This window comes from Kwoniella botswanensis, chromosome 1 (assembly GCF_036426115.1).
Source record: "Kwoniella botswanensis chromosome 1, complete sequence".
In the NCBI taxonomy this organism is placed as follows: domain Eukaryota; kingdom Fungi; phylum Basidiomycota; class Tremellomycetes; order Tremellales; family Cryptococcaceae; genus Kwoniella; species Kwoniella botswanensis.
In genome coordinates this window covers 6,212,384-6,232,127 of record NC_088599.1, presented here as the reverse complement: position 1 = coordinate 6,232,127, position 19,744 = coordinate 6,212,384, and the positions used below count along the sequence as shown (strand labels likewise).

General features: G+C 44.8%; 8 protein-coding genes across 8 annotated transcripts; 5 read left to right on the top strand and 3 right to left on the bottom strand.

Moving 5' to 3' along the window:
• Window positions 1-255: 255 nt before the first annotated feature.
• Window positions 256-2,214, bottom strand: L199_002339 (uncharacterized protein; the record flags this gene model as incomplete). The annotated part of the gene is made up of 6 exons (XM_064888083.1): window positions 256-595; window positions 652-859; window positions 932-1,552; window positions 1,643-1,765; window positions 1,825-2,134; window positions 2,203-2,214. The coding sequence occupies 6 exons, from the start codon at window positions 2,212-2,214 to the stop codon at window positions 256-258; spliced, it is 1,614 nt and encodes a 537-aa protein (XP_064744155.1).
• Window positions 2,215-2,726: 512 nt separating this feature from the next.
• On the top strand, window positions 2,727-5,280 carry L199_002338 (uncharacterized protein; the record flags this gene model as incomplete). The annotated part of the gene is made up of 5 exons (XM_064888082.1): window positions 2,727-2,850; window positions 3,061-4,827; window positions 4,881-4,973; window positions 5,022-5,093; window positions 5,162-5,280. 5 exons carry the CDS (start codon window positions 2,727-2,729, stop codon window positions 5,278-5,280), a joined length of 2,175 nt encoding a protein of 724 aa, XP_064744154.1.
• Window positions 5,281-5,544: 264 nt separating this feature from the next.
• L199_002337 (uncharacterized protein) lies at window positions 5,545-6,974 on the bottom strand (the record flags this gene model as incomplete). The annotated part of the gene is made up of 8 exons (XM_064888081.1): window positions 5,545-5,682; window positions 5,760-5,876; window positions 5,938-6,024; window positions 6,091-6,116; window positions 6,178-6,316; window positions 6,404-6,591; window positions 6,653-6,742; window positions 6,824-6,974. 8 exons carry the CDS (start codon window positions 6,972-6,974, stop codon window positions 5,545-5,547), a joined length of 936 nt encoding a protein of 311 aa, XP_064744153.1.
• A 259-nt stretch (window positions 6,975-7,233) lies between these two features.
• Window positions 7,234-8,998, top strand: L199_002336 (trimethyllysine dioxygenase; the record flags this gene model as incomplete). Its single annotated transcript, XM_064888080.1, has 7 exons — window positions 7,234-7,478; window positions 7,541-7,625; window positions 7,681-7,841; window positions 7,912-8,035; window positions 8,094-8,190; window positions 8,260-8,757; window positions 8,826-8,998. 7 exons carry the CDS (start codon window positions 7,234-7,236, stop codon window positions 8,996-8,998), a joined length of 1,383 nt encoding a protein of 460 aa, XP_064744152.1.
• A 349-nt stretch (window positions 8,999-9,347) lies between these two features.
• L199_002335 (uncharacterized protein) lies at window positions 9,348-11,242 on the bottom strand (the record flags this gene model as incomplete). Its single annotated transcript, XM_064888079.1, has 2 exons — window positions 9,348-10,463; window positions 10,520-11,242. The coding sequence occupies 2 exons, from the start codon at window positions 11,240-11,242 to the stop codon at window positions 9,348-9,350; spliced, it is 1,839 nt and encodes a 612-aa protein (XP_064744151.1).
• A 1,071-nt stretch (window positions 11,243-12,313) lies between these two features.
• L199_002334 (uncharacterized protein) lies at window positions 12,314-13,794 on the top strand (the record flags this gene model as incomplete). Its single annotated transcript, XM_064888078.1, has 5 exons — window positions 12,314-13,060; window positions 13,150-13,242; window positions 13,312-13,459; window positions 13,533-13,628; window positions 13,700-13,794. 5 exons carry the CDS (start codon window positions 12,314-12,316, stop codon window positions 13,792-13,794), a joined length of 1,179 nt encoding a protein of 392 aa, XP_064744150.1.
• An 854-nt stretch (window positions 13,795-14,648) lies between these two features.
• L199_002333 (uncharacterized protein) lies at window positions 14,649-17,534 on the top strand (the record flags this gene model as incomplete). The annotated part of the gene is made up of 18 exons (XM_064888077.1): window positions 14,649-14,752; window positions 14,825-14,844; window positions 14,916-14,984; window positions 15,055-15,073; window positions 15,149-15,191; window positions 15,255-15,329; window positions 15,398-15,471; window positions 15,538-15,650; window positions 15,756-15,808; window positions 15,875-16,099; window positions 16,161-16,267; window positions 16,326-16,351; window positions 16,403-16,513; window positions 16,566-16,603; window positions 16,673-16,963; window positions 17,030-17,173; window positions 17,238-17,262; window positions 17,320-17,534. The coding sequence occupies 18 exons, from the start codon at window positions 14,649-14,651 to the stop codon at window positions 17,532-17,534; spliced, it is 1,752 nt and encodes a 583-aa protein (XP_064744149.1).
• Window positions 17,535-18,154: 620 nt separating this feature from the next.
• Window positions 18,155-19,602, top strand: L199_002332 (uncharacterized protein; the record flags this gene model as incomplete). The annotated part of the gene is made up of 6 exons (XM_064888076.1): window positions 18,155-18,915; window positions 18,982-19,061; window positions 19,126-19,193; window positions 19,278-19,346; window positions 19,428-19,463; window positions 19,546-19,602. 6 exons carry the CDS (start codon window positions 18,155-18,157, stop codon window positions 19,600-19,602), a joined length of 1,071 nt encoding a protein of 356 aa, XP_064744148.1.
• Window positions 19,603-19,744: the final 142 nt, after the last annotated feature.

The following is a 19,744-nucleotide window of genomic DNA, read 5'->3' as shown; positions in this document are numbered from 1 at the left end:
GGTTAGGCTGTCCGTAAGTTTCCGCAAGAACCCTCAATTTCTGGTGGACAACTGTATTAAATCACGGACGGACGGCAACAGGAAGGTGGAAAGCGAAAAGTATAAGAGAAGGAGCAATGGACGGAAAGGAGGGGAAGGGAAGGTGAGCATGGCAGAGTGAAGGCGAAAGTGGCGACTACTTCTCCGAAATAACATTCTTTTCCATGAGATGGAACTCAATGCATAGTATGTATCTATCTAACGTAGCCAGATAATCTACGAAGACTGTTGTAAGCTATGGTAATACTGCTCAGCAGTCTCGATAGCTCTCATACAACCTTTAGCTTTATGAACGGTTTCCAAAAACTCCGACTCTTCCACAGAATCTATCACTATACCTGCTCCAGCTTGTATATGCGCCTCGCCACCATGGAAAACCATTGTTCTGATACAGATACAGGTATCAAGGTTGTTCTTGTCGAAATCAAATACTCCTACTCCACCACCGTAAGGTCCTCGACGTTCTTTCTCTAGCCCCATTATTAACTGGATGGCTTTGATCTTGGGAGCTCCTGAAAGGGTCCCAGCAGGCATGATGCTTCGGAAAGCCGAGAATCTACGGAATTTTCATGCATATGTCAGCAAGATTCTCAATAATATTAACAGACGCACCTAGACTGGTCATCCCTCAACATTCCGCTAACCTGACTGGTGAGATGTATGACGTGACTGAACTTCTCGACTTCCATCATCCGGTCGACTTTGACGGTCTCTGGTTTACACACTCTATGCACATCATTTCGAGCTAAGTCGATAAGTTGGAGGTGCTCGCTGTTTTCTTTGTCATCTTCTTGTAGCTCTTTACTCAACCTTTCATCCTCTGTAAGCATTAGAAAGGTGTCGGAAGGTCAACGGCGAACCTTTGTCAAGTGCTACAAGGGTCAAAACTTACCTTCGGCATCTTTTCCTCTTCTACGCGTTCCAGCGATAGCATGACACTGTACTTTACGGTTCTCCACTTTACATAGGCATTCGGGAGACGCTCCGACCAGCTGAGTGTCGGAACAGTTGATATAGTACATATATGGCGAAGGATTGAGACTTCTCAACTGTCGATACACATTGAAAGGGTGAACATCCGTTTTTCGAGTAAATCTCTGACAAGGAACTGCTTGAATTATATCTCCTTTGAAAAGATGATCTTTCAATGTCGTGACAAATCCCTCATACCCCTCCTTGCCCACATTACTCGTCGCCTCGTATCCTAAATGAACCGGACCCTGTGGCGGTAAAGGAACTTCCGGTGAGAGCAACTTCCTTCTAAGCGTTTCTATCCTAGCGACGCATTCTTCATACAAAGCTGGAATCTGCGAAGGAGGCGTACCGTCCGGTAAGTGTACGTGAGAGACGATCTTGATAGTTTGGTAGATATGGTCGAATATCAAATTGGTCGAACTGAGCATGAAGAACGCCTCGGGCATTCCTGGGAATGGGTTGTGCAGTGGTTCTTTGGGTTTTGTGACGGGTTCGAAGTGGACGATCGAATCGTAGGTGATGAAACCGACGGCACCACCTGAAGCGGAATGGTCAGTCTACAATGCTGAAAAGTCTGTAACGACGGAGTACGGAAGATGTACGATTTTGAAAGTGAAAGACGACATACCGGTGAAAGTACCAATTTCAGGAATTTTAACAAATCTATAAGGTTCTAATTCTTTTTCCAGAGCTGTCAATGGATCACCTTCCACATCGAACCCTTCCCCGGTCCTTATAACTTTGATCGGATCTACACGATCACACAACCCGTCAGCATAACCTCCCAAATCTTGATTGGGCACGGCTCACCTGCTCCGACAAAACTATACCTTGCTAGATTTTCTCCACCAATCACACTTTCCAGTAAGAAAGAGTATTTACTATCCTTGGCGATTTTCAAATAAGCCGATACGGGAGTTAAGAGATCTGCAGGTATTTCAACGAATACAGGTATCAAGTTTGGTTTGAGGTTTTCTACGGGTTTGGTAGGTTGTGATTCTGACTTGGTCGATGAGGCACCGAATAAAGGAGCTGATGGAGGTGCGAGAGTTGCTGGTGATGAGGAGGAGGTAGCGAAGAGGTTGATGAGCTCATCGAGCGAAGGAACGGCTTGGGGGCTCTAGAAATTTTGGTCAGCGTTGGCAGAGGACAGATGGTAGAGTACGGATTCTTCGCTGATTCACTCACGGGATGAGCCATTTTGATGTTTCCCTTACTGATTCAAGATTTGAAGGGAATCTAAGAGGATCTTATGGATGTTCATATCTCGATTTTATGAGTTTGACTAATGTGGTTGCGTTGCTTGGACCCCTTGGTCCATCTTCGACTCGAGGTCACCACGGCAAGTCACGTGATACAGAACCAGCTCTATCTTTCCTTTGTAATGAGTTTGTAATGATACCGGAGGGCATTACGACTGGATTGTAATACCCAGCCTAATAACCGAAACTGAGTGCTTTAACCCAAGCAGCCCTTCAGTTGTTTGTCAGTAAAAGACCGTGTACCGTGTATTGAATCAATATCAACACCATATATCTTACAGATCATCATCCATCACCACACCCAAAGTCACCTTTGACACCTTTCTATTCGAAGGAGATCTCATCCGCCAAGATCACTCCTTTCAAAGGGTCGACACTTTCGTCTCGCTTTTTCTCATACCCCAGAATCACTCGCAACCTAGCACTGCGACGAGATCAATCCAGTACTCCATGTCACATCACCCACCGAATTTACAACGTCGAGCTCAGACGTATGACGCATACTCGTCAGACTATGCAGATGGAGCAGGCGATAGGACAACAGGGTCGGTGAGAAGTAAGAGCATGCGGAATCGTGAGTCTATATCTGCTATCTCCCTTACACGGCTCCAAACAGTGGTCTGTGCATTCAAACCGAGGTGGACGACTGGTAGTAGTAGTCATAACGACCATGACTAGTGAACCCACTTACAAAGACTATATCCTCCATGATCATCATGATTTTTTCATTATCTACACCCTCATTTGACACATGCTGACCTAACATGACTACTCCTTTCATCAGCTCAACATCAACCAGATATCGATCCAGACGACCCACCTCTACCATCTTATTCCGCTCTGATGGCATCTGAATCTGCTGCTGGTGGTGGTGGTGGTGGTGGTGGCTTATCTCACTCCCCTCAACCCATGACAGACTCTGCATCGTCAAATCACGCCCGTGTGCCCAGCTTAGATCAAACACCCTACGCTCCGGTCGATTACGGACCTCCATCTTCTGGGTATTCCTCCAGGGATAATTACGGTTACGGATACGACGGTAATCCCAATCCCAATCCTAATACAAATCGACTGTCAGGGAGTAGTATCGGTAGAAGACCTGTATCTGATCCAAACAACATCAATTTCAATCAGCTATCACTCACTTCCAACTCGCATGGTTCCCCTCCCAATCCACCTCTTCGTCAGCAAACTGCACCACCCCATCAGCAATTTCCTCCTCGTGGTCCACAGCCCAGACAGCGAACAGCGACAGGTGGATATCCAGCGGATAACATGGATGGCGCAGCTAGTGTTTACAGTCTAGATTCAGGTATGGGAGCGTATTCTGGAGTAGGAGGTCAACTGGCGTCACATCATCCTCAACAGCAATATCAGGCCCCCAATTACGATCCATACGCAGGAGGATACGCACCACCACAAGCTCAACAACCTGGACCTGGACCTGACTTCTCCAACCCTTATTACAACGCCGCCAACGATTTCTTAGGTCTCCCGCCTGGGTCCGAACAGTACGCTCCTCCCGTAGCTAGTTCGTCCAGCAGTCGCGTACCTACCCGTCAACAAAGTATGACAACGTTAGCTAGAACGAATACCAGCGCTACGACCCTTTCCAACGCTTCTTCCCTATCGCTATCTCGCAATGTCACAGAGCAAGTAGGAGCTTCGTCAACCCGTAGAAGAGGTACTCAAGCAGCTGTAGATCTCAACAAACCGCCTTACACCAAACAGTACGTGGACGATTATCGAAAACGTATGAAGGATGATCCCGACCCCGAAGCTCAATTCGCATTTGCCAAATACCTCATAGAAGCCGCTAAGAAGATTGGTGATGAGATTAGTCAAACGGATTCTAAATTGGGTAGGAAATATAGGGACGTGTTGTTGCAAGAATCATTAAGGAATATCAAGAAATTAGCAGAAGGCAAAGAACCTTATCCCGATGCTCAATTCTTCCTTGCCAATTTATATGGTACAGGTCAGTTAGGTCTTCAAGTCGATCATGAGAAAGCGTACTATCTCTATCTTATGGCTAGTAAATTGAATCATCCTGCTGCGACGTACCGTTCAGCGGTATGTAATGAGATCGGAGCAGGGACGAGGAAAGATCCCAATCGTGCGGTACTGTTCTATCGAAAGGCCGCTGCGTTGGGTGATACGGCCGCAATGTATAAATTAGGTATGACATTGTTAGGTGGATTATTAGGTCAACCGCGTAATCCCCGAGAAGCGATAGTATGGTTTAAAAGGGCTGCTTCTCAAGCCGATGAAGATAATCCTCATGCGTTACATGAACTGGCACTGTTACATGAAAGACCTAATAACGGTGGTGTAGTACCTCATGATCCGAATATGGCAAGAGAACTATTCACTCAAGCTGCTCAATTGGGATATGCTCCTGCTCAGTTCAAATTGGGTAGTTGTCATGAATTCGGTACGTTAGGTTGTCCGATAGATCCTAGAAAGAGCATAGGCTGGTATACCCGTGCAGCGGAGAAAGGTGATATGGAAGCGGAGCTGGCATTGAGTGGATGGTATTTGACTGGTAGTGGTGAGTGACAACTAGTGCTTTACACTTGAAATCGAAGCTGACAGAATTTGTAGAGGGCGTACTGAAACAATCGGATACGGAAGCGTACCTGTGGGGAAGAAAGGCGGCGAACAAGGGATTGGCTAAAGCTGAATATGCGGTTGGATGTAAGCCATCCGACTGAGGAGACTTCTTGAGCTGATCTGTCATTGTAGATTACACTGAAATTGGTATAGGCGTCAAGCAAGATATCGAGCTTGCCAAGAGATGGTATATGCGAGCAGCAGGTGGGCTATTTAGATCCATCTATCGACTTTTGTTATACAGAACTAACAGTCTGCTCTTTTCGATATAGCTCAACAGCATAAACGAGCGATGCAACGTTTGACCGAGTTGAATAATGCCAAAAACCCGAAAGGTAAAGGTAATAGGCCGACAAGGCATGAAGCTTCAGCAGAGTGCACTATCATGTAGAGGCATAAAGGTCTGTTGAAGGTCTGTAACCGATATAGTATGGGGCACGATCAATGCGGGGTAAGTTGACTCTCACTATTTGAAACCCTATAGTCGAAACAGTATAAGCTGACGCCTTTTGAACTTATCAGTCAATTATAAACGAGAATGGTCAATGTATTATCAAAACAACATCATTATTCTATGATATCTATTATTGATGCATTGCATCTCATGAGTTGGGTGTTTGCTCTGTTCTCTTGTTGCTACAATTCAGACAGGAAATTACTTCTTCATAAATCCCTCCAAACCTTTGGCTACATCCTCTTTGAGCTTTTCAGATACGACTTCCCTGTCTGCGAAATAGGTCAACATCAATTGTTTGCCTATCCAAGGATCGTTCAGTTGTCCTAACACCTTTCCCTAGAGAAATATCCGAGATATCAGTTCAAACTCGTTTCGTAACGATATGATATGGTATGTTTTGACAACTTGCTCACCTCAAATTCGACTATCAGACCACCTTGTCTCGGACGAAGTAAGACGACCTGTTTGCCTTTTTGAACAGTTTGAGCAGGGAAGAATGATTTGAGAGTTTGGATCGATTGGGTTATACGCTACGCCAATAATGTTCAGCTTGCATCATGTGTGGTATAGCCTCAACAGAGATTTACTCACCTGCTCGTCAGCATTTGTCAGTTCTCCTTTAGCTCTGGCTAGCTTTTGACGGGCTTGTAATGCTCGTGTGAAGGCATCTCGAAGATGCTGAAAAGTATGATCCAAGCATCGGTCAGCTGACTATCCTCCGAAGATGAAGGGGGAACAGCTCACTCCAAAGTCGGTATTTCGATTTGGCACTTTACAGATACAATATTCAGCATAAATGGAAGTGTGATGACTTAGGGAAAGTGAGCTTACCTATCCTGACAGCGACAGCTACCGGTCGATCAAATAGGTTCTTCATCAATTCTTCTCCCGATAACTGAGGTGCGTTCAGTGGATCTGAGGCTGAGGGGACTTTTGTAGGAGGAGTGAGCAAATGTTGAGCGGTGAAATTCTAATTCGATTTCAATCCCCAGTGCCATTATCATCAGCTCCCCAGTACAGTATAATCTAGAACAAGGTCGAAACCCAAAAAGCTCACATGCCATCCTTCCACATTATGCAAGTCTTTGATAGCCACTTCGTCCAAATAGAACCCTGCGCTGTACACTTTAACTCGAAGGAAAGAGACTTTCCTCACTCCCAGTCCTACTAATGATAATATCGGAGATGGCGTGGAGATCGTGGGGGATAAGTCTAATGGGAACTGGATATTCGTATCGGGATCGACTGTGAGTCAATCGAATGATTTGGTCATCATTACATCTGATTGTTGCAGGACAGGGCATACCTCTAAAAGCAGTTTTGGAATTTGGATCGTCTCGGAGATCCAAAGCACCAGAGTCAGAGTCGGCATGAAGAGTGAATCGCTCCTTTATTTCTGAGAGCCAAGCATGATCGAATGCAAACGATATAAGCTTCCCTCATCAATATACGTTGATATATTCATGGCTTGACTCACTCTGATTCTGCACGAGGGTATATCCGACGACCATTGAGCCTATTCCGACTATAAGAGATAGTGATATCGACCCTGACTTGCGAGCGACAACTGGCCGAGCAGCTGCATTCCGGAAGGCTGAAAGCAGCGGTCTGGTAGCTCTGAATGACATGGTGATAGCTTTTTATTGTGTTGTTGATATCGTAAAAGATGCATTCGTCAACATGCTCTTTACTCATGGTCGTAACAACTAGATTAACATTCGTTGACTTCTTCGTGTAAGTTATCTTCCACGTCATCATATTTCGACCCTATAACCGGTAAACCTGCGAGATGAACCGAGTGTCTGTGTCCATTCATCCACTCTCTATTCGCTCCTTTCAACTCTTTGCTCTCCCCCCTGTCCCACTCATAAACACCTCACATTCAACATGATAAGACAGCGTCTGCCCCAGATTACAAGAGCAGCTCGACGATCATTCTATCCCGGTCGCATACCCTGCTCACATAGTCTAACCACTTCTCGTATATCTCTAACCGAATCCGACGGTGTATCATCCAACGCTCGTATTGGAAGACCACAAGATATATCCCCTCGAGCCAGCAATATCCCTACCATATCATCTGATGAGAGTAGAACCAGAGTATCGTGGCCTGATGGAAGGGAAACTTCCTTGTGAGACTTAACTTTGTCTTGATCATCCGCGATATGTGCTGAGCTGACATACGGGTGCACAGTGACAATTACTTCTTGTTCGATCATTGTCGATGTCCGAAATGCTTTCACCAACAGACAAAGCAGCGGTTGAAAACTCTCAGTGAGGTCAGTTCAGTCCTCGACACTCGAAGTGGAACATTACTGAAAGCGTGCTTCACAGATACCAACGGACATTCATCCTACTTCAGTTGAAGTCGACAAAACCGGCGTACACTTAACATGGTCAACATCCGATTCTCATGAATCGTCCTTTCCCTTGGAATTCCTCAGAAGATCAGCGTATGACCCTCCACTAGCTTCATACAGGGATGAAATGGAGAGGTGAGCTTTGCTCGTCAATAGTTTGGTTGACCGTACAGAAGAAAGCTTACACTAAAATCAAAACGAATAGTCGTATACTGTGGAATTCTCAGATAGAACAATCTCCTCCGTCGGTTCGATACAGCGAGATCATGAGTACCGAGAAGGAGAATGATACTAGTGGAAGGGCGATTTTGAAACTGCTCAATCGAGTGGTGAGCTATCTTCTCTTTTTAATACATTGATCGTACCAAATGAAGTTTGGTTTCACAGCACGATTTTGGATTCTGCTTTATCAACGACGTGCCAGCTACAGGCGAAGAGACAAAGGAAGTGATAGAGAAAGTTGCCACCATACGTAACACGCACTGTGAGTTGATCCGAGCCCAATGTTGCATCCACATAAGCTGACATATTGCATATTGCTACCACTGCCCAGATGGCGGTTTCTGGCAATTCACCGCTGATCTCAGTCATGGTGATCTTGCCTACTCCAACGAAGGTCTACCCGCTCATACAGATACAACATACTTTACCGACCCAGCCGGTTTACAGATATTTCATCTTCTCTCTCACCCTTCACCACCAGGTACAGGGGGTGCAACTTTACTCGTAGATGGATTCTACACCGCTCATTTACTTTCTACCCTTTATCCAACTTCTTATTCACTCCTTTCTCGAATGAGGATACCTGCTCATGCATCTGGAACTGAAGGCACGATGTTGAGACCACCTCTCAGTCAACCTTCCTTCAGACACGATGAGAAAGGTCAGTTGGTCCAGGTAAGGTGGAATAACGAAGATAGAGGTGTGATAGGTCAGGGTTGGACACCTGATGAAGTAAAGGGATGGTATCAGGCTGCTAGGAGGTATGACGAGTTGAATAGAAGTGAGGATGCTGAATATTGGGTACAGTTGAAACCTGGGACTGTCTTAGGTGAGCATGTTTGTTCTTCAAAAACAGAAAATCTTTGCTAATTGGAATGGTTTTCGTATCACTTGCAGTCATCGATAATTGGAGAGTCATGCATGGAAGATCAGCTTTCACAGGATCACGGACAATGTGCGGCGCCTATGTCGGTGCGGATGATTGGTTATCTCGCCGTGCAGCTCTGACAAAGAAATACGAGATACGTAAGAAAAGTATCCTTGATGAAGATTGGAGTGTTGGTTGGTAATGGCCACGAAGACTAGGTTGTACCATATATACGTAATTGCATGATGAATGGTATTCTAAGAGAATGCGTACCAATCAATATGTATACTTCACATGCATGAATTTCTAAAATGTCTATCTATATATGAATGAATATGAACCCGAAAAAAATCCCAGGAAATGCGATAATGGTACTGTACATTGTAATGGTTTTAGATCTATAGGATATTGAAGGGTTTCTAGGTACTGTAAGATTTGTCAAGATATAGCATGTTACGAGTGCTCTTCGTAATGTCAAGATACGAAAATGAGAAATGTCCATGGCGAGTCCACCAAGATACCACTCATTATCTACAAGGAGCTGTTGCCTATTAAGCGACGATGCCTACTTTAGCGGTATCCATGGACATCCCTGACCCTTCTTCTTCTATGGTACTTGATCTGGCAGTAACAGCGGGTGGTAGACGAAAGCCATCTTGTTTAGATTCCGATAACCTTCGATGACGAGGATGTGAATTCGTATATACTGGTTCAGCAGGAGGTGAAGAGGTTATGGAATTAGGTGGAGAAGGGTACGAAGCTTCAGCGTTGATATGCGCTGTCTTAGTCTGAGTTAGACCATTGGACGTCGGAGGTGGTGGTGGCTGGGTGTATAAAGCTTTTTTGAAAGAGGTTGAGGTTGATAGAGGCATTTGATGGTTATAGTCTGTTGGATAAGTAGGTTTAGGTGAAGCTTTACCTCCATAAGATAAAGGATCAAGGTTCGCTCTACCTTCTAATATCCTCTGATCGGCTTTAGTCGTGGGTAACATTCCTTCTCTGACTGCTTCGACCTGTCTCATCTTCTTTTCACCCTTCTCCACATCTCTCTTCGCGTTGTTGTACATCCACAGTCCCACTGCGGTGAGAGCAATACCCATTGCCTGAACGAAGAATACAGATTGTTTGAACCAGATGATAGCCAGACAGATGACCGCTATACGTTTGACGAGCGAGGCGATAGAGTAGGTGACTGGCGATGTCGAGGAGAGTAAGGAGAATGCGATGAGGTTTTGAGCAAAGTGGACGGTACCATTGATAAAGAAGTAAAATGAGACAGATGGTCCACCTGACTTGGCTATAGGATGAAGCCATAGGTCCAACAACCTCCAAGCATCCGAGTAAAGCCATACGGGGATCATCAAGAGGAACGCCATGCCACTTGAAAAATACAGGAGGTTAATCTTGTCAAGTTTCGGGGTAGCTCCACCAGTCTCGGTAGATCCGGGAGTTGGCATGATCTTCTTGAAGAAGATGTTTTGCGTGACGAAAATCACGGTAGAACCGAGAGCGCATATCAGACCGAAAAAGTTGTTGAAGGATATATCGGCTGAAGAGGCGAGCATCACTCCGAGAGTGAGTGGGAGGAGGGAGAGGTAAGTTGCAGGGGAGTAAGATACACCGAATAGTAAGGCATATGCCATCACGGTGAACAAAGGCGAAAGGGCCTGTCAAGAAGGATAAGCGACACCTTCAAGAAAAGTAATGTCGTTGTCTTACTCACCTTGATAGTATGTACCGTACTGACTGGAACTCTACTGATCGCCAGACTACCAAAGATATGACCTCCAACTTGGAAAGCAGCCATCGGTAAGATTCCCTTTAGAATCGCTCTTGTAGGTGACCTCAATCTAGGTGTCCAGCCCAATTCCGGTCTACTACATATTATACAGCATCCAGCAACGAAGAAGAACTGAACTATCGTCAATGTCACTGGGTACTTGAAGTTGTTGAGAATGACTTTCCCAGTATTGTTGGATACTGCTGAACAGGTGTACCAGAGGAAACATAATGATACGAATCGGATAGTTGCGAATCCAGGTATAGAGAATTGAGGTAATGAGAATGGACCAGGTGATGGGGCTCTACTCGATGATGCTGATATACTATTCCTACGCTGACCTGTTGAACCATCTACCAAATATGAATTTCCAGGTACAGATAAACCATATGGATTATCTGCATATCCACCAGGTGACAGATCGTTACTATCTTTCCTTGTCAATGGCGCACCCCATAACGAAGATGATTTCTCAGGTCGATAGCTCTGCTGGTGCTGGTTTGACTGAGGTTCTGGCGATATGCTCGATGGGATCCATGGTGCTTGAGGATGAGATGATGAAGGGGGTGATCGTAATGAAGATAAATTCTGAGCTGATCTGAGGTCTGCTGATGATGATTGATGGGCGAAGGGGGCACGCTGCCTTGAATCAGGCAACAAAGACATCGAATGGGAGGCTGGGCTTGAGGAGTCGAGTGGATTTACCGTGTATCAGGTGATAGCGAAAATTTCTTGAAACTCGAAGATGGTAGTTCCGGAAGAATGGTATCGAGATGGGTGATGAAGAGAGGGGATTGGAGTTGTCGATGGATAAAATTGATAAAGGAAGGGGGAAAGGGGAAAATGGAGAGGAACGTGTAACTGAGTGTGTGTGTGTGAGTCTGTGTGTGTGACCGATGGGTGGGTGTTGGCTAATCCTTTTTCCAAACAGAATATATTGCTTTTCCTCGCGCTGGGCGATTGTCGTTTGAATCTTGGCGATGTATGATAGTGACAGTTGAGTGCTCTTCTTTCATGAACCTTGCTACTGCGCGATCATAACATTGGTGACAACAACAACCAAAGCTTGGCTGAGATATGATATCGGTTTGTTGTTGTTACATGGTCTAGAGTTGAAAAAACACGTTTTCCAATTCAGGGTATGAACTTTACCCTCATAAACTCTCTCTCTCTCTCCGTCGCGTGTGATTTAAGGTGCGGCGCTCTCATCTCTCTACATTCTAGCTCGTCATCGGAGCCCTCGTTCCTTCCAACTCATTCTATACTCGGTCTGTGTAAAGATCTCGACTTCCAGCCCAATCAATCATAGGTGCCTCGATGGTATATCTCGTTGAGTGGCATTGCGTAACATGAAACGATTCGTCGTTCCAAAGCTGGTAAGATGTAAAGCTCAAAGTCAGTCCTTTAACCCATCAATATCAAACCAAGTCTGGTGGTGCTCCGTTACAGATTCTAATTGAAGATGTGATCGATTGCAATATGATCAAGTACACAAAGGAGTCGGCGTCAAGAAGATCAATCTTTGAGATCTCTTGCAACTGAAACGCTCCATGGTCAGAACTGACTATCTCATGGGTGTATATATACATATATGTATATATATATATATATATAATCGGCGTTTAACAGTTCATTCATCCTGAGATCTTATCACCTTTTGCCCATCCCATCCCAGCCCACCCCTGCTGTATGCCCTCAATACTGTCACTCGTTTGAACCTTCCCTTATCATAACATCATGCTAATCGCCAGAATTCTCTTCCTCCTCTTACCCCTTCTTGCCCATGCTAAACCCGAGCATTGTAAAAGCAAATCAGCATCTTCTACCGCTACAGCTCTTATGAACCAAGCTCTGGTAGCTACCTATGGTCGAGGACATCGATGGGGCGGAAGACCAACTTCTACAGCTTCTGCAGAATCAGAAGCCAAATCAAAATCAGACTCAACGCCTCTTTCTAGTGCAGTCTCTTCCCCTGTCTCCTCTCAACCCTCTTCGACAGTAGCAGAATCAGCGAACAGCACAGCTGGAACAGCCAGTCCTACCATCGATACATCTTCTGCCGCAGCCAGTAGTGCACTTCCTCCTGTGTCCACCGGAGGATCGACAGTCAGCAACAGCACCCAAATTCCTTCAGGAGACTGTTCATGCGGATACATCCTATCAGCATATGACAACGCGTATTTCCCCAAGGCATTGGTCGTATCGTTCGATTCCGTATCGAGCGTTGCCGAGCTGGCCAATCTCGGTCTAAGGGTTCAGGACGGATCACAAATTGGATCGATCGCTCCTGACGGAGGGAAATGTCAGGCATCAGCTGATAATGTGGCTATCGACGGTGGGATCCTCAAGTTGACTGTCCCTGGTGGACAATCTGCAGGAGGGATCATCAGCGGTGCTGAGATTGAGACGATGAATCCTGTGTTGGGTGGAGTGTTCACTATGAACGCTCAGCTCTCGTCTGTACATGGCACTTGTCAAGCCATTGTGAGTGCTGTACCATTTTCTACGATGCAACCCATGATTCCGATGATAATGACTAAGCTTTATGTTGATTATTTTTGGTTTTGTTTTAGTTCACGTATACTGAGAATAAAGATCTTTACAGCGATGAGATGGATATAGAGATGGTGTATATAGAACCTGGTTTACAACTGACTAATCACGATGTGAGCGATGACCTTCATACAAATAGCAAATAGATATCAACCGAAACTCACTGATGTAAACTTAAACAGCCAAGTGGTTCTGGTCTAAACGACTTCGAAAACAACCCATTCCCTAATGACCCTACTGCCGATTTTAATGATTATACCATCGGATGGTTCAAGGATGGTCCAAAGTATTACTACAACGGTGCGGTCTTGACTGGCCCAACTCAATATCGTACGTCCTAACAGCAACGACACTAACATCAGAGGATGGGTTGAGCTGAGTTTCGGCTGGTCCACACGAATAGCGTCTGTGAATCCCAGTAAGATCGTCATTAACAATTGGAGTTCTGGAAAACCAACTTTCACTCAAGGTCCTCCTGATGATGATACTGTGCTACAAGGTGAGTTTATACTGAACCCAAATCCAGATGATCTGCTGTTCACATGATATTGAAACGTGTTTTGATGATAGTCAAAAGTATCGCATACTACTACCAAACCGAATCCCTTGCCTCTTACCCTGCTTACCCTTCTGGCTGCTCAGAAGCTGACGCATGTGTGGTATAAGGTGATCACTGGGAAATGTTTCCTTAAGTACAGCATTTCAAGGGTAATCTGGTTATTATCCGTACACTGTAGATACACATGTCATATACACACAATTTTTGATGAATGGTACTGGGTCCTGAGTCGGACATGACCCCGACGTGCGTTCCAGAGTTGTGTATATGATGGGTGTCCTGTATCACACAATCAACATTCGATGGACCGCAGTCCTGCTTATTCTGTTTCAACTCAGTATGGATATTGCAATGAAAGGAGGCCCAAAAGATTCCGACATATATGGAAGATTATAATCGAAATGCCTTTGACTACCGATGAATACCCACCCTATCAATCATATTTAGTACGGTTTCATCTATGAAAGGGGAAGGACATCGAGAATAATGGTGCTATTAGTCTGACAACGATGAATACATATATATCAGGTCGATGTTCTGGAACATCTCTGATCGTTGTCAAAGATCCTTCGATCCACTTGTATCTTTATATCCTTCAATCAACCTAACAAAACAATCAACACTCAACGGTGTTACTTGAGTCATTCAACTGGCCGCTGAGAAGGCTTTCAAGGCTTTCCAACCTAGATCATATTTTGTGATCCGTCTCTTACGAACACATATATATTGGTCGTCAGGTAACTCAGGAGATTTTGTCTTGAAATCCCTTTCTTCATCTGTGCAATTGTATAAACTATCCTACTGGCTAGGTTAAGATCGAAAGAATATCCCACATCGGTGTACAACATGACAACCATGGATGACCAATCCAACCATTTATAAGTGGACGGCCAAGGAGCTCAAGTATCACCTACATCCTTCGGATCTAGAGCAAGGATCGTCCCGTCTCAAAATACTGAGATGGAGATGGACAGTAACGAAGTTACCATGATGGGTCAGAACCAGATGGGAGACTATAGTTTCTTTCATACGAAGAAATTCGGTATTTGCTTTTTGGCTTTATGGTGAGTGCTCCGTATGAATCAGATCTTCCACCTACATGTGTTGCGCTGATGAAGATCTGCTGGGTCATTCAGTTTGAATGTCATGATATTTGGTATGTCACAATCAATGATTTCCCCATAAGTTAGACCCATAAACCACCGAGCTAATTCTGGTACCTCACAGGGCTGGACCAATTTATCATCACCGTTGCTGTTCCGGAGATAGTCACCAGATTCGAATCGTTAGAACAAGGTGAGTCATATTGATTCTCACAGGGTCACAAAGATATCACAAGCTGAGGTATGGTGTTCGAACTCCACAGTCGAATGGCTCAATACGGGGTGAGTAATATCAAAACCGAGCAATCAAGAAAAGAAATTAGTAGAGGGATTCGTATTGACTAGATCCCGATGCAGTTTCTTCATTCCTTGTGCTGGCTGTATTCTAATTTTCAGTCAAGTGAGCACATATCATCTTCCCATATGTTTCACTCATCCGTTATATTTGCTGACTTCAAGGCAGATCATGACGATTGCCTCCCCACGATGGACATATATGGCATCCTTAGCAATTTTCGAAGCTGGCACGGCAGTCTGTGTAAGCGATTTCTTCACCTCAGTTGTGGTAGCGCAATATACTGACTATAAACAAATGGTGACTTGTAGGGCGCTGCAAATTCCATGACCATGTTGATCATTGGCCGAGCAGTAGCAGGCCTAGGAGGTGCTGGAATGTGGAAGTGCGTTGACCCAGTTTAGATCATATCCATAGTTTGTATAACGGTTAACCCATTCATTCTGCACAGTGCCACTTACCTGATCGGAGGGGAAATCATTCCGTTTGAAAAACGACCTAGTCTATTTGGGTTGTTTGGGGTATCATTTATCGTAGCGTCCGTTATGGGTCCACTTGTAGGAGGTGAGTCATTTCAGCTTTCGAAATCGGGTTAAGAGATGTTGTACTTCCCGGTGAAGTAGGGAATGGATAAAACAGGCTCGAGTGCTGACCAGCTCTTCATTCCAGGTGCATTCACCGATATGGGTCCTTCTGGCTGGAGGTGGTGCTTTTACTTTTCTGTACATTCAAAGCCTATCTCATGTTCTCATCAATCCCAAGAAAAGTGCTGATGATCAGACTGTCAGCTGCCAATCGGAGGTGTGACTGGTCTACTACTTTTATTCACTCTTCCCTCTGTGCCGAAACTTCCTCCCTTCGATGGCAAGCCGGATAATCGACCGGTTTTGATAAAGCTTCTGAGGTTGGACTGGTTCAGTGCGATGATCACTTTGGGATTCGTAACCTGTTTAGGGATAGGCTTACAATATGGGGGCATCACACACGATTGGAATGACCCCAATGTCATCGTGGTACGTGTGAAATTGTTGTGCGTCAACACATGAGGCAGGTCGATGCTGATTTAGACTATAGACTTTGTCTTTGGCATTGGCATTGTTCCTGGGTCTCATTGGCTGGAGCTACTTGATGGGCTCGAAAGCGATGATTCCTTTGTCCCTGTTCAGAAGCAGACATTTCTCGTGAGTGTACACATATCCTATATCACAGCCGATGTTTTGTTCTGACTAGCTATTTCAGAGCCGGTACCTGGGTAGCATTTCTAGGTATGCCGCCGATTGTAGTTATTGGGTCAAACTCTAACAATTTAATTGTAGGGTATGGCGTAGTGGTGCTATACCTATACTACCTGCCACTTTATTTCGAGGCTATCAAGAACGATTCAGCCACTAGAGCTGGTGTCCTGCTACTTGCTTTACAACTCACTAGTGAGTTGTGTATGCCAATGGTGATGTGACTTTCAGCTGACCAGGTTCGTAGTGGGACCGTTTCTCATATTTGCTGGAAAGCTCGGAGAGGTACGTCTACAAATATATTTCAGTCCCCCTCCAATCAAACACTATACTTATTCCATTTTCGATCCTTAGAAAACCGGTCAAGCGAAGTACCCAATGATCACCGGCTCATGTCTCTTAGCCATATCTTCAGGGCTCTTAACGACGCTCAAGAAAGACACATCTGTAGCCAAAGTAGTTGGGTTCATGATCACCGGCGGTACAGGATTAGGTCTAGTAATGAACGTCATGGTCGTGCTTGTACAAGCCAAGTTCCTAAAAGAGCCGCACCTCATTCCTCACGTAACGAACGTTTTCAATTTCTGGGGTTTCGTAGGTAGGATCGTTAGTATGTCTGTAGGCACCAACATTTTCAATAACAAGGTGAAAACTTTTGCTTCTTGGCTATATACGTCAGGTGGATCAATTGGTTAACGCGATGATTGATAGTTACGATTGAACCTTAACCGTCTTCCTGGATTTAGTAAATCACTTGTCATCTTCATTACCAGTGGTCCCAAGGCTATTTGGACGCAGGTACCTGAGAAAGACCTCAATTCAGTTTTGGATGTATATTCTGCATCGATAGTCAAAGTGAGTAATCAACCAGCATTCTCAATAGAGTTTGAACCAAATTACCTGCTAATCAAATTTATAGGTCTTCTGGCTTGCTCTTGCCTTATGTAAATTTTAGCTTTTCGAGTGAAAAGGGAAAGACCTCCAGCTGAACAGGTTATTAGCAATCGCCTGTCTGATCGCCACTCTCCTCATGGAGAATATCAACTTAAAGGAAGTTGCTGAAGAAGCCAAAATGGCTCGAGAGGCCAATCAAAATTCAGCCTATCCGATGCAAAGTAGTGCGAGTCTATCGAAATCGAAGGATACTAATGAGTCTCATACCCCTGACGGGACTTTGGCGGAATTGCAACCTAGCTATCAGGGGTGGAAGCAATAAACCCGAGATCGATCTTATCCTGTTAAAAATAGGATGGGATGGGATGAAAGGAGCTTTTCTTTCTCGTTTTCCACTATCATTATATCTGACACACCTTTATATTCTGTTTGATGTACCTATGACTGTACCATGCATCCTTTCTACCCATCCTATCGAAACAATGATCAGTCCTAAGGTCAATCGGGCCGAGCTTAGTCGCAGTCCATTATACATAATCAACCCTTTGAGTAACGCCATCAAAGGTAAAAGGAAAGGTATAACTTAAAACATCAATCAATCTTGGTGATAACTATCCTAATTGTATACATCTAACCCAACCATAACATCCAATCTTAGTCAATTATCGATCTCTAAAAAAACCAGACTCCCATTCCAATAAAAGAAAAGAAGAATAGTAATCGACCTTCAACACTTACTTACTTTATTGCAAGAAAGAGATATCTACTTACTTTTTTCTCCTCTTGTCTCGTCTTTTTACGATTTTGATCAGACCTAAACACGCTCTTTAAACTTACCATCAACTCGACTTGTCATTGTAGTCTGATCTACAATCACTCTTCCAATTTCCAATCTTTCGATCTACAGCGACTTAACCAACAGCTTAAAGTGAACTAACGAAGATGCTGGCCATCTCTACTATCTCTTCTTTCGCTGTACTTTCTCTTTTACTCCTTGGTGATTTGACCAATGCTAAACCCTATCATTCACCTCTTGAAAGACGGATGACCAAACATCGACGACGGGGTCCCGTAGATAACTCAATCTCACCTTCACCTCCTCCAGTCATTCTGATCCCTCGAGGAGAATCCGACGATAATGTCGTTTGGGTCGATATCACGTCCACGACGACCGTCACTGCCTCTTCTACCCAAGAGACCTCGTCTTCGTCGGACTCGAACAAAGGCGACGGTGATCCTCCCCCTGTGGTCGGTGCTGTATTAGCAGGTCAAGATGGTGGGAGTAATGAGGAGCCCAACGTCGTATATGTCGATGTCACTTCGACTGTCATAAGAACCGTCCAACATGGCGACAGTGGTGGTGCGGCCCAACCGACTCAACAACAGAACTCGCAAAATCAACCTCCTCCTACGACTACCATTACAGCTACGCGATCCAAAGCTGTCCCCACGGTTGGAGCCGTCGCTATAAGTACTGGAAAGGGAGTGACGACGACAATTATGGACACTGCCAGTGGAACCGCAGCGGCCATGTCGACTGCTTCCGCCTTACCTACCAACGGTGCCAACGAGGAAGCTCAAGGTCCATGGGTTAAATACCATAATGAAGCGAGAGCAAAATATCAAGTTGGTGCTTTGAGATGGCGGGCGGATCTGGTAAATCTCGCGAAAGAGAAAGCTGAGCTATGTAATAAGAAACATACGTGAGTCGAGTGTGGATGATTCACTTTCTATAGGATCAAGCTCATTTGAGGTACTATAATGAATAGCGTCGCTGCTGAGAATTTGCAATGGGGAAGTGGTATGGGTACACCTGAAAGTGCTGTAACAGGCTGGATGAGCGAGGACAGTGAGTGCAGCGCAGTGTCATTTCATCCCCTAGATTTGTAAGAATGATCTGACCATTGAGGTAGAATTGTACAATTGGAATAACCCATCTTATTCGGACGCGACTGGTCATTTCACTCAGGTCGTTTGGAAGGTCAGTGAATTTTTGTGAAATCTGATCACGGCTGAAAGGAGAGGATACTGATCATTGCCATTGCCTTATTTCACTTTTATACAGAATACCACATCGGTCGGATGTTGGATCGCTGAATGTCCTCAAGGTTCGGTAGTAGGCCCAGAATACGATGTGAGTTCCCTTCGGCATTTTGTCAATAACAATAGCACTTAAGTCGTTATATTTGGACACTAACCTTGATGACTCATTTAGCAATCTTTCCAAACGGCTTGTGAATACGATCCGGCTGTAAGTCCGTCTTTCCATCTTCCCATCCATGACCTTTTGATGGACCAGTGCTCATCTGGGTATACGATACGTACTCGTACAGGGTAACTTTGTCGGCGAGCAGAATTTCAGAGAGAACGTACTTCCAGCTGCGTACTGAGCGACTATAAATGATCGGGACATTAAATTGCATGGGTCGCGGTCGTACCTGTATATATAAAGGCTTAGACCTAATGAGAGAGATTTGTTAGCATACCTGTTTGATCATATACACCAATGCATGATTTTGAATAGATATGAGA